General features: G+C 36.1%; 1 protein-coding gene across 1 annotated transcript in view; it reads right to left on the reverse strand.

The window, feature by feature from the left end:
- man1b1b (mannosidase, alpha, class 1B, member 1b) overlaps nt 1–17,478 on the reverse strand; it is a 25,387-nt gene extending 7,909 nt beyond the window's left edge. Inside the window, exons 1-8 of the mRNA XM_084113494.1 lie at nt 17,300–17,478; nt 3,315–3,445; nt 2,263–2,409; nt 2,002–2,110; nt 1,423–1,520; nt 1,131–1,279; nt 904–995; nt 575–754 (exon numbers count right to left, since the gene is read on the reverse strand). Coding sequence (XP_083969620.1) covers nt 575–754; nt 904–995; nt 1,131–1,279; nt 1,423–1,520; nt 2,002–2,110; nt 2,263–2,361 — 727 coding nt within the window. The 5' untranslated portion in view covers nt 2,362–2,409; nt 3,315–3,445; nt 17,300–17,478. The remainder of the gene's footprint in view (nt 1–574; nt 755–903; nt 996–1,130; nt 1,280–1,422; nt 1,521–2,001; nt 2,111–2,262; nt 2,410–3,314; nt 3,446–17,299) is intronic.
- Nucleotides 17,479–17,586: the final 108 nt, after the last annotated feature.

Consider the following 17,586-nt stretch of genomic DNA (forward strand, 5'->3'; position numbering starts at 1 on the left):
TCCGTCTGTATTTCACACAGTGCGATGTGTGAGGGCTCGCGCTCTTTAGAAACAATCACAGAATTTGACAGAGCTCATGTTTTAAAGTGAAACAACCTGGAATGAATAATTCACTGAAAACGCAAAGTGAGTCTCTATTCTCTCTGCCATCTCTGATGTATTCAGCCTGGTTTTCTTTACATTAGCGCTGTTTTGGACTGATTGTTTTTTTAATGAATTCGCTTACTGGATCACTGTGATAAACTCCTAACTTCTAAGATCATCTAACCGTGTGCCGTAAATTACGTTAATGATGCAATTTCACATGCTTAAGTAATTTATTTGCCTTAAATTATTTTAAAACATTAAGAAATATTAAATTAATCGCATAAGTTAACGCGTTAGGGCTGACAGCCCTAATATATACTGTATATAAATAAGATTTATTTATTTATTTATTTAATGCCTTTTGACTTGGACTGGATTTTTCCAGTCCATGCCACAAGGCATTTTGGATCTTGAGAAAAGGAGACAGAAAAAAAAAATTGTTCTGTGTAGGCTTCTGTAATGTATTTTCTCTAGCAAGCTAAATTACCCTCTTTGAGACCCAAGATCCACATGGTGTCCAGAGCATCAATTAGGGTCAGTCCAAGTCCAAACCACTCTCCATATGATTTAGAGATTGGTTTGAGCTCATCATGACCCCAAGCAAAGTCTTTGTAGCCCTTCCAGGCATGTCTAAAAGCTTCTCTCACAGCCTCCAGCCTGCTCTCAGCTAAAAGCAACAAAAACACAGGAAACAGCTGCTTCAGTGCAATCCAGAAAAATAAACAAATTCATTCAGGCAGATCAGCTACATAAAATGTGTTTTTATTTAGAAAGTATTAATAGATTTAGCAACTGACTCTTGACAAAATAACAAACCACGTGCTAATGATGCTGGGCCATCTTGGTTTTCTGTGTCTTTGGTGTCAGTATCAGAGGCCTGCTCTTCTTTTATCACTGCTCCACGCCAACTACAATCATGTAAGAAATAAATAATAATGATAATAATAAACAAACCACAGGAATATCTAGTCCTCTATACTCAGACAAAATGCACATGCTGTTGTGTTTCAGCACAGTTGACATTTAAAATCTAATGATCAAACCTAATGACCGGCTTTCCTCCCTCTGATCCTTTATCTGCATTCTTCAGGTCCGGTCCATGATTTTCTTCTCCCAACAGACCTGAAACATTCGTTTTGATTTGCAAACGGTTCTGCAAGATAGGAGGTCCACGTCTACGGTAGTCCTTTCTCTGTGTTTCAGGAGGAAAACATAGGTTACTGCCACAAACTGCAAAAAGCAGCACAAAGCACAGCCTGTAACCTTGAGTTATCGGGTTACTCATAAAACGAGGGCATCCAAAAAGCAAGCAAGAAACAAATGGGTCACACTAACCTCAGAGGGCGGCTCAGGAAGAATGGACCTGTACTCATTTTTCAGGTCAACAACAAATTGCAGTTTCCCATCGTTCCTGTTCCCCCCAACTTGATCACCTGAGAAACATGAACACAGAGGAGGTATAATAAGCTTCTCAATCAAACCTTAATAGAGATATTATGTTAAAGTTGGCATTTTGTAAATGCATGTTATACATCTTATTGTGAACGATATTTTTTTTAATCAAAATGTCAAAACTGGATCTGGCTTCTCTATGGTGACATATTCCGGTTTCCTCTAATCATTTAGTTCACTTAAGCCCCATCCCTTTCTTACAACCTACTGCAAAGCTTGCATTCAGATCGGCCTCCATTCAATCAACAACTGATGGATAGAAGCAAGTCCCTGCCCTAAATCTTTTTTCTTTCCCATAATCTGTTGTTTTGCTTGGATGTACAACACAAAATGGAAGAAAAGATCTCTCTCTACTTCTGTTACATTGCAATTTTAAAGCTTCAAAAAGACAATTTATTAGTTTCGATAGGGTTTTTTTTGGGGGGGTGGGGGGGGGGGGGGGGGGGGGGTATAGTGGCTCACCTCTCCAGTGTTCAATGAGAGTGGGAGATGTGGCGATTCCACAAACCAGCAACAGCATCAATGTAAACAGAATCAGGCTGCGCTGCAATCTGGACAGCTGTTTCCATTTCTGGACAAAAAGCCGAGGTGATCGTAGAATCATCAGATCTTTGCAATCAAATGCTACTAAGCAAAAACATTACACTATACAGATGGACCTCAAAGCTACTAATAGATAAAACCATCATGTAAATAAATAAATGACTTGAATGTTGAACTCACCCTCCAGCAGGACTGCCGGCGCCACTGCTTGCTGTTGGTGTAGCTGCCGCCTTCACTGAGAGTCAGAGATACAAAATCCCTTCTTGATGGTGAAAGCATGATTCCCTGTCTCTCTCCAGACTGTTCATAAACTCAGTGACCAGGTCTCTGTGTACAGAGAGAGAAAACAAGCTTTCTCAAAACCAAGAAAGCTGCCTACCTGTACAATATCTCTGGGTTGACTATAACGTTTAAAAGTGCTGTCTACATAGGCAGTTCACTAGGTGTTGAGACACAGTCCGTGCTGACAGTAGCTGCGTGGGCAGCAGACTGGCACATACAGTACTGATGACACAGAAAAACGTTTATAACGTTCACATTTGACACTTTACAGACGTCGATGGCATAAATAAATTATTAAGTATTTTAATTAACATAAAATATTTATATTTCATTTACGGAGCAAGTCTAAAACTGCTTCATACCATCAGCTGATGAGACCCTGTTAATAATTGACATCAAAAGACACATATTGTCCAACCAATCTAATTATCTAACTACACATTATAATAAAAATATCTAACTATATTATAATAAAAATACTAAACAAACAGAAACGGGTAGCATATTTCAATCGTTGACTGATTGATTCTATTCAGCAACCACTTCGAGGATGTTTGATTCGTTCAAAAGAACCGACTTAAAAGAGTCATTCGTTCTCATATCATCGTCGAGCGAATAAATAGTTCAGAAAACAAAGTCAGAGTATTTCAGTACGGTATTTCCACCACAGAGGCAGAATTCCATAAATATAAATTAGTCTGAATCGAGGAACTGTTATTTAGAACCGGTTCTCGGCAGCCAGATGAGCCAACTGTCAGACAACGCTTTCTCGCTGACTAAAACCTGACTTAAAATTACGTCTGGTCTAAATAACCCTTAAAAGTATTTATATTTTATTTAGAACAAAAACAGTCCAGTTTCTCGATTTAGTGACACAATAAATCTCACACTTGGCTACATTTCTCTGACTTGTGTGGGCTTAAGCGCAGACATCATACAAACTCGTTCACCTCTCTTCCTGAAGTATGTCGAGGCTCCAGCTGTGTGGAGCGGAGCTCTGGTCGGCTCAGGATCTCACGACGGTCCGAGGCATCACTGAAGGGCCTAGAGCTCACCGGCGATCAGTCACACTCACAAAAACCTGTGGCGAATACACTTAGGTAAAGTTGGTTTTATATTCGCATATTCGCACATTCGCGGACTTCTGCGTTCAGTAACTCGTGAACTAAACGTCGTTGCTACACAAAACACCTATCACATATAACTACAGATTAAACATCAGAAGCTACAACATAATTTTCCTCAAAACGATCTTTCCTTCTCACTGGACAAAATACATTGATCTCTATGCGCAGGCTGCTAAGAAGGGACCATCTGCAAAGTGCAAACCCGAAGGAAAGCTCATTTTAAGAAGAAGATTTAAATATTAAAACAATGTTATTTGTGAAGTAACAATATTCAGCTCACAAGATATTGAACGCAGAACACCACAAATATACGAAGCAAATATAAAAAGCAATACCCAAGTTGCAGACTTGATCATGTAAGACCTTCACTATGAACATAGTCAAGTTTAAAAAAAAATTAAAATAGTTTCAGGTTTGATATTTGCTGTGTATTCACCTAGACTGCTTAAGTGTACTTTTGTGTAGGCTATTGTACATACAGTACGCAAAAATGTTTTATGTAAAAGTTACAATTATTCACCAAAGAGATTTTTTCATGTTCCAAAGGTTGTAGTATGTTCCTACTGACCAGACTGACTTACTACAGGTGGAATTTTCACAGTATCTCCCTTACTGTACGTTCAGTATACAAATATTAATTTTAAAAAAATTACAGTAATTCCCCTAAAGTATTTTTCCTGTTCCAAAGCCTGTAGTGCTTTCTTATTGACTTACACTATCCCACACTGACTTACTACAGGTGAAATTTTGACAATACCTCCCTTACTGTACGTACTGAAAGGTTGGGGTCAGAATCCCCTGTTTCTTCAATTAAATTATATATATCCTTTTGAATGATTACTTTATTCTTATTAAAAATTCAACAATCAAGTAGTATCCTAATCATTTCTGTATTCATTTTCTTTTAGGTGCATTCCAGTGTGTGCCTTTGGGTTGTGTTCACATGCAAGGGGCCTTTTGATGACAATTGTCTTGGGATTGTCTTGGGACTCCTGGAAACTCCATCTGCATACATTCAGTGTTTTACAGCCAATTGGTCAAACACAAAATCTTGAACTGTCATTATTTCTGGAAGACCCCTTAGGACTTTCACATATAAAACTCTTCGTCTCTTTGTCCTCTTTTTCTGGACCTTTCCATCATGGCTGTATCTTCTGTATCTCGTCCGCAACACATAGACGGTAATGATGGCATTTTTCTCCTTTCTTTTGCAAAGCTCTTTCTAATACATTTTCAATTCCTCTCTACTCTGCCACCATCATCTGCTTAATAAATGCTTACAACCTTCAGTGTGGTATGCTTTTCTTTAAAAAACATTTTCATAATAAAAATATTTATAAAACAAGTTCAGGTGTTTTTCTTAATAAACTATTTTCTCAATATATGGTTACAATGATTATTAATACAAGTGTTTTACACACTGTAAAAGAAAAGTTGACTAAACTTAAAATTCTAAGGCAACTTGCTGCACAGATTTTTTGAGTTGACTCAACTAATAGAGTTTACTCAGCTGGAGATGTTATAGTCGAGTCAACTCAACTATAGAGATGTTTTAGTTGAGTCAACTCAAAAAATCTGCAGCAAGTTGCCTTATAATTTTAAGTTAAGTCAACTTTTCTTTTTTTACAGTGCAGTAAACACTTTCTTAATAAATTGTTTAACAACTACTTATGGTACCTTTCATTATAAAACCACTTTTTTATTAGTTACAATTGTGGTTTACTATGACCCATAAATACTTCATATACAACAAGCCATTATTACAATAGAATAATTGCATATTTCACAACAATATCCACATATCTTCATCTATATATCTGTCTTAGTTGACTTGTATAAGTTTGAGGGTCAATTTATACATAATTTCACCTTATTTTCATCAAGTGAACATCTCGTGTATTTCTTTAGGGAGTGGAGTAAAGGGGCATATTATCGTTCCTGCTTTCCTGGAGTGAAATGTTTTATCAGCCTGTTTAGGTGGACTGCTCTTCTGATAATGAGCTCAGGCCTTCTTCAGCCTCAAAGAGAACTGTTGTTTGTCAGGCAGTGTTGTGTGTGTGTGTGCATTTTTTATTCTTTGCAGGTTCAGAACTTTGTGATATACAACATTCTTGGACCCTGGAAGAAGGTTACCACGGACTTAAATCTCGGAAATGGACGACAAATATTCTGATTAACGGCGATATACCCACTTAGCTATCAAAAATGTATTATTGTTTAGACTTTATGTTCTCTTAGCCAATCAGAAGTAAACGATTATGTAATGCATGTCCTTGAAAAAGGTATAATTGTGTGAGATTTGTTTGTAAGGTAGAGTTGGCTTGCGACCTTCTCGTGACTTTGACGCTGGCTCTACCAATTTAACTGCAAACTATTCTTCAGTAAAATTTTACTTATTTGATTGAATTTCACGACTCCTGGTCTTCTGTCATCATATCTGGTCTTGGGTCTTACAACTGTACCCCACCCCAAACAGTACAATAATCAAATCATTTTTTCCTGTTCCAAAGGCTGTAGTGCTTTCCTAGTGACCACACTGACTTACTCCAGGTGGAATTTGGACAATAACTGTACAATTATCAAATATATCTATGTAATAAACATTATTACATGTGTTTTTGTAATAAACTGTAATTCACCTATAGTGTGTTTTTATATTTATATTCAATGGTTGTAGTACTTTCCTAGTGATCAGACTGACTTACTACAGGTGGAATGTTGACAATAACTCCCTTACTGTACGTACAATAAACGAATACGTTTCCAAAAAAATTACTGTAATTCCCCTAAACTATTTTTTCCTGTTTCAAAGGCTGTAGTGCTTTCCTAGTGACCACACTGACTTACTCCAGGTGAAATTTGGACAATAACTCCCTTACTGTACGTACAATAAACAAATAAGTTTAAGAAAAAATTACAGTAATTCCCCTAAAGTATTTTTTCATGTTCCAAAGGCTGTAGTGCTTTCCTAGTGACCACACTGACTTACTCCAGGTGAAATTTGGACAATAACTCCCTTACTGTACGTACAATAAACAAATAAGTTTAAGAAAAAATTACAGTAATTCCCCTAAAGTATTTTTTCATGTTTCAAAGGCTGTAGTGCTTTCCTAGTGACCACACTGACTTACTACAGGTGGAATTTTGACAATACCTCCTTTACTGTACGTACAATAAACAAATAAGTTCAAGAAAAAATTACAGTAATTCCCCTAAAGTATTTTTTCATGTTCCAAAGGCTGTAGTGCTTTCCTAGTGACCACACTGACTTACTCCAGGTGAAATTTGGACAATAACTCCCTTACTGTACGTACAATAAACAAATAAGTCCAAGAAAAAATTACTGTAATTCCCCTAAACTATTTTTTCCTGTTTCAAAGGCTGTAGTGCTTTCCTAGTGACCACACTGACTTACTACAGGTGAAATTTGGACAATAACTCCCTTACTGTACGTACAATAAACAAATAAGTTTAAGAAAAAATTACAGTAATTCCCCTAAAGTATTTTTTCATGTTCCAAAGGCCGTAGTGCTTTCCTAGTGATCAGACTGACTTACTACAGGTGGAATTTTGACAATACCTCCTTTACTGTACGTACAATAAACAAATAAGTTCAAGAAAAAATTACAGTAATTCCCCTAAAGTATTTTTTCATGTTCCAAAGGCTGTAGTGCTTTCCTAGTGACCACACTGACTTACTACAGGTGGAATTTTGACAATACCTCCTTTACTGTACGTACAATAAACAAATAAGTTTAAGAAAAAATTACAGTAATTCCCCTAAAGTATTTTTTCCTGTTCCAAAGGCTGTAGTGCTTTCCTAGTGACCACACTGACTTACTACAGGTGAAATTTGGACAATAACTCCCTTACTGTACGTACAATAAACAAATAAGTCCAAGAAAAAATTACTGTAATTCCCCTAAACTATTTTTTCCTGTTTCAAAGGCTGTAGTGCTTTCCTAGTGACCACACTGACTTACACCAGGTGAAATTTGGACAATAACTCCCTTACTGTACGTACAATAAACAAATAAGTTTAAGAAAAAATTACAGTTATTCCCCTAAACTATTTTTTCATGTTCCAAAGGCCGTAGTGCTTTCCTAGTGACCACACTGACTTACTACAGGTGGAATTTTGACAATACCTCCTTTACTGTACGTACAATAAACAAATAAGTTCAAGAAAAAATTACAGTAATTCCCCTAAAGTATTTTTTCATGTTCCAAAGGCTGTAGTGCTTTCCTAGTGACCACACTGACTTACTACAGGTGGAATTTTGACAATACCTCCTTTACTGTACGTACAATAAACAAATAAGTTCAAGAAAAAATTACAGTAATTCCCCTAAAGTATTTTTTCATGTTCCAAAGGCTGTAGTGCTTTCCTAGTGATCAGACCGACTTACTACAGGTGGAATTTTGACAATACCTCCTTTACTGTACGTACAATAAACAAATACATTTAAGAAAAAATTACAGTAATTCCCCTAAAGTATTTTTTCATGTTCCAAAGGCTGTAGTGCTTTCCTAGTGACCACACTGACTTACTACAGGTGGAATTTTGACAATACCTCCTTTACTGTACGTTCAATAAACAAATAAGTTCAAGAAAAAATTACAGTAATTCCCCTAAAATATTTTTTCATGTTCCAAAGGCTGTAGTGCTTTCCTAGTGATCAGATCGACTTACTACAGGTGGAATTTTGACAATACCTCCTTTACTGTATGTACAATAAACAAATACGTTTAAGAAAAAATTACAGTAATTCCCCTAAAGTATTTTTTCATGTTCCAAAGGCTGTAGTGTTTTCCTACAGACCAGGCTGACTTACTACAGGTGAAATTTTGACAAAAAGTCCCTTACTGTACGTACAGTTGACAAATATGTTTTTTTTTAAATTACTGTAATTCACCCTAAGTATTTTTTCGTGTTCCAAAGGGTGTAGTGCTTTCCTAGTGACCACACCGACTTACTACAGGTGAAATTTTGACAATACCTCCTTTACTGTACAATTATCAAATATTTTTATGTAATAAACATTATTACATGTGTTTATTACATATGCTTATGTAATAAACTGTAATTCACCTATAGTGTTTTTTATATATATATTCCAAAGATTGTAGTGCTTTCCTAGTGACCACACTGACTTACTCCAGGTGAAATTTTGACAATACCTAATAATACTGTTTTACATAATAATATATATACTAACTGTAATTCACTAAAGGGGGTTTTGTTTGTTTAAGGTTGTAGTACATTAATAGGGGCTACATTATTATTAACAGTAGTGACTGAACCTGTATGCATTGGTGCAGCAAATCTGACAGATAACGAACAGCAAGATCATGGAGGCATTCAAGATACTGTACAGTGCACTGTTTTATTTCTATTATCTTTCTAATTGTTCCACTGAGATTATACATAAAAGTTTTAATTAATTCCTTGTGGTTAGAGTAAAATTTCAATATCACCTCTTTAAAATTTTGCTGTTGTTGATCCTCTCTTGGTTTAAGTTGTTCTTATATTATCATAAACCCTTTAACTGATTGTTTTGTCAAGTACTTTTTACTTTACTATATTTTCTTTTAGAGAAGTGACATAAAAGTTTAAGTAAAACAAATGTGTGTGTTTGAATACAATTTTTTCAAATGTTTCCAGTCAGGACTACTTTGGGTAAACAAAAATATTTAAGCAATTGAACATTTTATTCAATATTTATTCATTGCATTATGTAATTGGTTAACACACATAACTATAACTGTTAGTGGTTTGTTACATAATTAATCCTTGTCATGTTTACCAACGTGAACAGTGCCAAAGATGGTACCCAATGTATGCTGCATTGGACTATCACCAGACAAGCTACCTGAAAAAAGATGCCCAATGGTTGTGCTCACTGTGTACCTTAAACAGTGGAACATCAAAAGAATATCTGCTGAAACTTCTGCTTTATTGTCCTTGTTTCAATATGGATTACCACTGTATATCTGTATTTTGGGACTTACAGTTAAAGACCCAAGGACCAGATATGATTTATTAGGACCAGGAGTTAGAAGTGCACTCAATTTAAGACAAGAGTCAGAATTATAATAAATTAAAGGAAATTTTACTGAAGAATGTTTGCAGTTTCATCAGGCAGAAGTCAAGAATCAGAACCAGTGATCAAAAGTAGGCCGCTTCCCCTTACATTTACAAAAATCACAGCAATTATACCCTTCACCAAGGTCTAAGCTTTGTCATATATCTTATATTAAGACTCTGCCGATTACAGTAGTGGCCATTTTGAAAAGTACAGTGTTCATTTTTTTGTGCTACTCCTCATTCAAATTTTGTTCAATTTTTACAAAAATTGGCTCAGATGATCTTTGGACCAAGCCACACTGAAGTGACTGAACAGATTTTTTATTTTTGCTATCGTTCCTGATATACATTTCTCCAAATTTGACCTGTATTTGTTGCCTTATGGTAGTTAGCTTAGCATGCTAATTGGTTAGCATGCTAACCTGATGCCATTCTTTCTAATGTGGCTCTTCAGCTATCAGGATAACCATAAACTACATTAGCATTAAGCTAACTTAACTTGCTAACTTAACTAATCTGGTTAACATGCCTTTGTGTGCTCATTCTTACACTTAAGCCTCTCCTTGGCAGCTTGGTAAGACAGCGTCATCTGAGTGGTGCAAGCTGCTAAACCACATGCCGCGAGCCCTGAACCATTCCGGTTGTGGGTTTGAATCCTGTGTGGCTCATTCCCAGACCGCAAGAGGTATTGTGGTGTAAAAGTTGCTTCTGTTCCAGACATGGTGTCTATATGTGAGCGAACTCAATAAATACAGCATGCAGTAAATTTATACAAAAATTATTCATTTTGAATTGCTTCTCACTTGAACTACTGGACCTTCTTCATCTTGCCAAACACGCAACTTCCCAGTGGCTAATGATATGAGTGACAGGTATCTGACCCAGAGATAATGGGTTTGAGCCCCGCGTGGGATGATTTAAAAACAATTGTGTGTAATGTTGTGTCATGTCGATTCCTTTATTATTCAACGTTGTATTAATCTTTCTTCCTTTTGGATTAATATATATATCTTCTTCATTATATGTTCATTCTCATCTGAACTTCTGTTCATTATGAGTTCATTTTCACCTATACTTCTAAACCAGCTCTTTTTTCTTCAATTTCTGCTGTTTTTACTATTACTGCTCTTACTGCTGCTTCAGGGGCTTGGCCCCGTATCGCTGCTTGCAGCTATATTTCCACTTGTTCCTTAACATGTAACCAAGAATACTAACACACACAGACACAGTTTCTTCAAGATTGGATTTGGTGAGGAGGAGAGTCTTCTCAAAACATTAATATAACATGTCATTTATCTCAAGGAGAGGATACTTTAAATCTAACTGTAAAGTAAAGACTTTAACTAAGAAATGGTCTGTCAACTATAGGTTTCAATGACTCCTGAGACCATTGCTATCAGGGTAGCCTAGAAAAGCAGATGGATGTAGTGACACCTGTTAAAGAAGTCCATATTTCATCTCTGGAAGCCAGGCTAAATGAGCAAGCACTGTTACTGCATTCCGGGCATGGGCCAGACCCTTACGTTACACCTCAGATATCAAATACAGACTTATATTTAAATGATACATGAAATAACATTTTCGATAATCACACTGATAATTTACAGTGAGGAAAATAAGTATTTGAACACCCTGCTATTTTGCAAGTTCTCCCACTTAGAAATCATGGAGGGGTCTGAAATTGTCATCGTAGGTGCATGTCCACTGTGAGAGACATAATCTAAAAAAAAAATCCAGAAATCACAATGTATGATTTTTTAACTATTTATTTGTATGATACAGCTGCAAATAAGTATTTGAACACCTGAGAAAATCAATGTTAATATTTGGTACAGTAGCCTTTGTTTGCAATTACAGAGGTCAAACGTTTCCTGTAGTTTTTCACCAGGTTTGCACACACTGCAGGAGGGATTTTGGCCCACTCCTCCACACAGATCTTCTCTAGATCAGTCAGGTTTCTGGGCTGTCGCTGAGAAACACGGAGTTTGAGCTCCCTCCAAAGATTCTCTATTGGGTTTAGGTCTGGAGACTGGCTAGGCCACGCCAGAACCTTGATATGCTTCTTACAGAGCCACTCCTTGGTTATCCTGGCTGTGTGCTTCGGGTCATTGTCATGTTGGAAGACCCAGCCTTCAATGCTCTAACTGAGGGAAGGAGGTTGTTCCCCAAAATCTTGCAATACATGGCCCCGGTCATCCTCTCCTTAATACAGTGCAGTCGCCCTGTACCATGTGCAGAAAAACACCCCCAAAGCATGATGCTACCACCCCAATGCTTCACAGTAGGGATGGTGTTCTTGGGATGGTACTCATCATTCTTCTTCCTCCAAACACGTTTAGTGGAATTATGACCAAAAAGTTCTATTTTGGTCTCATCTGACCACATGACTTTCTCCCATGACTCCTCTGGATCATCCAAATGGTCATTGGCAAACTTAAGACGGGCCTTGACATGTGCTGGTTTAAGCAGGGGAACCTTCCGTGCCATGCATGATTTCAAACCATGACGTCTTAGTGTATTACCAACAGTAACCTTGGAAACGGTGGTCCCAGCTCTTTTCAGGTCATTGACCAGCTCCTCCTGTGTAGTTCTGGGCTGATTTCTCACCTTTCTTAGGATCATTGAGACCCCACGAGGTGAGATCTTGCATGGAGCCCCAGTCCGAGGGAGATTGACAGTCATGTTTAGCTCCTTCCATTTTCTAATGATTGCTCCAACAGTGGACCTTTTTTCACCAAGCTGCTTGGCAATTTCCCCGTAGCCCTTTCCAGCCTTGTGGAGATGTACAATTTTGTCTCTAGTGTCTTTGGACAGCTCTTTGGTCTTAGCCATGTTAGTAGCTGGATTCTTACTGATTGTATGGGGTGGACAGGTGTCTTTATGCAGCTAACGACCTCAAACAGGTGCATCTAATTTAGGATAATAAATGGAGTGGAGGTGGACATTTTAAAGGCAGACTAACAGGTCTTTGAGGGTCAGAATTCTAGCTGATAGACAGGTGTTCAAATACTTATTTGCAGCTGTATCATACAAATAAATAGTTAAAAAATCATATATTGTGATTTTTGGTTTTTCTTTTTTAGATTATGTCTCTCACAGTGGACATGCACCTACGATGACAATTTCAGACCCCTCCATGATTTCCAAGTGGGAGAACTTGCAAAATAGCAGGGTGTTCAAATACTTATTTTCCTCACTGTATATAACAAAAGTAAAATCTCATAAGCCTAGAGAAGTCATTCAACTCATTTGATATATAGAAGGAAAACTATTGATTAATACCTTGATTATAATCACTCATTAGATATACATTGAAGCAGCAGTGTGTTCCAGAATCCACTTCTTCAGGACTTCATAACAAAAACGTAACTTGAATAATTACAATAAGGGCGTTGCTTATTTATAACATTGAAAATATTATTAACCTAAAATATCTGCTATTTTTAATCAATGAAAGAATTGTGTTGTACAAGGAACAGCAGTTCTAATACATACTTTTACCTAATACATTTATCAAAGTTAATTGAGTAGAGCGATCACTGGGAACATACTATAACCTTTGGAACATGAAAAAAGGAGAAATTACAGTAACTTTTTAATAATAATATGTTTGTACTATACTTACAGTAAGGTATTGGCAGTATTTAACAAGTAGTAAGTCAGTCTGATCACTATGAAAGCACTACAACCTTTGGAATATCTAAAAAACACTATAGGTGAATTACTGTAATTTATTTTTAATTAATATTTGTATACTGAACGTACAGTAAAGGAGGTATTGTCAAAATTCCACCTGTAGTAAGTCAGTGTGGTCACTAGGAAAGCACTACAGCCTTTGGAACAGGAAAAAATACTTTAGGGGAATTACTGTAATTTTTTCTTGAACTTATTTGTTTATTGTACGTACAGTAAAGGAGGTATTGTCAAAATTCCACCTGGAGTAAGTCAGTGTGGTCACTAGGAAAGCACTACAGCCTTTGGAACATGAAAAAATACTTTAGGGGAATTACTGTAAGTTTTTCTTAAACTTATTTGTTTATTGTACGTACAGTAAAGGAGATATTGTCAAAATTCCACCTGTAGTAAGTCGGTCTGATCACTAGGGAAGCACTACAGCCTTTGGAACATGAAAAAATACTTTAGGGGAATTACTGTAAGTTTTTCTTAAACTTATTTGTTTATTGTACGTACAGTAAAAGAGGTATTGTCAAAATTCCACCTGTAGTAAGTCGGTCTGATCACTAGGGAAGCACTACAGCCTTTGGAACATGAAAAAATACTTTAGGGGAATTACTGTAAGTTTTTCTTAAACTTATTTGTTTATTGTACGTACAGTAAAAGAGGTATTGTCAAAATTCCACCTGTAGTAAGTCGGTCTGATCACTAGGAAAGCACTACAGCCTTTGGAACATGAAAAAATACTTTAGGGGAATTACTGTAAGTTTTTCTTAAACTTATTTGTTTATTGTACGTACAGTAAAGGAGATATTGTCAAAATTCCACCTGTAGTAAGTCAGTCTGGTCACTAGGAAAGCACTACAGCCTTTGGAACAGGAAAAAATACTTTAGGTGAATTACTGTAATTTTTTCTTAAACTTATTTGTTTATTGTACGTACAGTAAAGGAGGTATTGTCAAAATTCCACCTGGAGTAAGTCACTAGGAAAGCACTACAGCCTTTTGAACATGAAAAAATACTTTAGGGGAATTACTGTATTTTTTTCTTGAACATTTGTTTATTGTACGTACAGTAAATGAGGTATTGTCAAAATTCCACCTGTAGTAAGTCAGTCTGATCACTAGGGAAGCACTACAAGTCTTTGGAACAGGAAAAAATACTTTAGGGGAATAACAGTCATTTTTTCATAAACATATTTGATTATTGTACGTACAGTAAAGGAGGTATTGTCAAAAATGCATGTGTAGTAACTCAGTCTGGTCACTAGGAAAGCACTACAGCCTTTGGAACAGGAAAAAATACTTTAGGTGAATTACAGTAAATTTTTTATAAACATATTTGATTATTGTACGTACAGTAAAGGAGGTATTGTCAAAATTCCACCTGTAGTAAGTCAGTGTGGTCACTAGGAAAGCACTACAGCCTTTGGAACATGAAAAAATAGTTTAGGGGAATTACTGTAATTTTTTCTTGAACATTTGTTTATTGTACGTACAGTAAATTAGGTATTGTCAAAATTCCACCTGTAGTAAGTCAGTCTGATCACTAGGGAAGCACTACAGCCTTTGGAACAGGAAAAAATACTTTAGGGGAATAACAGTCATTTTTTCATAAACATATTTGATTATTGTACGTACAGTAAAGGAGGTATTGTCAAAAATGCATGTGTAGTAACTCAGTCTGGTCACTAGGAAAGCACTACAGCCTTTGGAACAGGAAAAAATACTTTAGGTGAATTACAGTAAATTTTTTATAAACATATTTGATTATTGTACGTACAGTAAAGGAGGTATTGTCAAAATTCCACCTGTAGTAAGTCAGTGTGGTCACTAGGAAAGCACTACAGCCTTTGGAACAGGAAAAAATACTTTAGGGGAATTACTGTAATTTTTTCTTAAATGTATTTGTTTATTGTACGTACAGTAAGGGAGGTATTGTCAAAATTCCACCTGTAGTATGTCAGTCTGATCACTAGGGAAGCACTACAGCCTTTGGAACATGAAAAAATACTTTAGGGGAATTACTGTAATTTTTTCTTAAACTTATTTGTTTATTGTACGTACAGTAAAGGAGATATTGTCAAAATTCCACCTGGAGTAAGTCAGTCTGATCACTAGGGAAGCACTACAGCCTTTGGAACAGGAAAAAATACTTTAGGGGAATAACAGTCATTTTTTCATAAACATATTTGATTATTGTACGTACAGTAAAGGAGGTATTGTCAAAAATGCATGTGTAGTAACTCAGTCTGGTCACTAGGAAAGCACTACAGCCTTTGGAACAGGAAAAAATACTTTAGGTGAATTACAGTAAATTTTTTATAAACATATTTGATTATTGTACGTACAGTAAAGGAGGTATTGTCAAAATTCCACCTGTAGTAAGTCAGTGTGGTCACTAGGAAAGCACTACAGCCTTTGGAACATGAAAAAATACTTTAGGGGAATTACTGTAATTTTTTCTTGAACATTTGTTTATTGTACGTACAGTAAATGAGGTATTGTCAAAATTCCACCTGTAGTAAGTCAGTCTGATCACTAGGGAAGCACTACAGCCTTTGGAACAGGAAAAAATACTTTAGCGGAATAACAGTCATTTTTTCATAAACATATTTGATTATTGTACGTACAGTAAAGGAGGTATTGTCAAAATTCCACCTGGAGTAAGTCAGTGTGGTCACTAGGAAAGCACTACAGCCTTTGGAACAGGAAAAAATACTTTAGGGGAATTACTGTAATTTTTTCTTAAATGTATTTGTTTATTGTACGTACAGTAAGGGAGGTATTGTCAAAATTCCACCTGTAGTATGTCAGTCTGATCACTAGGGAAGCACTACAGCCTTTGGAACATGAAAAAATACTTTAGGGGAATTACTGTAATTTTTTCTTAAACTTATTTGTTTATTGTACGTACAGTAAAGGAGATATTGTCAAAATTCCACCTGTAGTAAGTCAGTCTGGTCACTAGGAAAGCACTACAGCCTTTGGAACATGAACAAATACTTTAGGTGAATTACAGTAATTTTTTCATAAACTTATTTGATAATTGTACGTACAGTAAGGGAGTTATAGTCAAAATTTCACCTGTAGTAAGTCAGTCTGGTCTGTAGGAAAGTACTACAACCTTTGGGATATATATAAAAAACTCTATAGGTGATTTACAGTTTATTTCAAAAACATGTAATAAACATATGTAATAATATGCTCATTACATAAACATATTTGATAATTGTACACTGTTGTCAAAATTTCACCTGTAGTAAGTCGGTGTGGTCACTAGGAAAGCACTACACCCTTTGGAACACGAAAAAATACTTAGGGTGAATTACAGTAATTTAAAAAAAAACATAATTTGTCAACTGTACGTACAGTAAGGGACTTTTTGTCCAAATTTCACCTGTAGTAGGTCAGTGTGGTCTGTAGGAAAACACTACAGCCTTTGGAACACGAAAAAATACTTAGGGTGAATTACAGTAATTAAAAAAAAAAACATATTTGTCAACTGTATGTACAGTAAGGGACTTTTTGTCAAAATTTCACCTGTAGCAAGTCAGTGTGGTCACTAGGAACATGCTACAACCTTCGGATAGTAAAAAATCCCTTTGGTGAATTAATGTAATTTTATTCTAAAAATATTTATGTACATTATGTAAAGTGAGGCAGGTTTCCTAATTATAATGCATTTTTTATTGTTGCTAAAGTGCAATCAATAGCATTAGAACACATAATGTGAGAGAGATTTGCTGGTACATCTGTACTTTGCAAAAATGTAGTTGTCTGTTTGCACACAATGGAAAAAAATAGACCTTTTTAGACGGTCCCTAATCTTCTTTACCACACACATTGAATGTTCAGTGAACAGTCGCAACTTTGTATGCCATTAAAACAATATTTGCCCGTTTTGATTGATTGTGGAGAGTGTTGTAGTTCACCATCTTTGTCCTAAAGATCATGTAGCTGCTTTTATTTAGCAAAAATGTGCTTTATTGCGCTTGTTATTGAGATGTGAAAGTGCGAATGTGCGAATATAAAACCAACTTTACCTAAGTGGCGAATACCATGCGACTTTCGAAAGACACGTTTGAAAACCGTGAAGGATTAACGTTAACTGGATCATATTGCAGCCATTTTCTTAGCTGATGTTTCAAGTGATTTCCTGGAGACGAATACACATCCAGCTGTAAGGAGGCGTGTTGAACTGTACACTTACACTAGTAGCAGCAACTTGTGGCTTTTCCAAATAATCCTCCAGAGGGCGACAAACATAGAAACCTAAAAACTCATTTTGGTATTATTTATTATTTACCACACAAGCCTACAGGTTTACACT

Source organism: Abramis brama, assembly GCF_963993115.1.
Source record: "Abramis brama genome assembly, chromosome: 5".
Taxonomy (NCBI): domain Eukaryota; kingdom Metazoa; phylum Chordata; class Actinopteri; order Cypriniformes; family Leuciscidae; genus Abramis; species Abramis brama.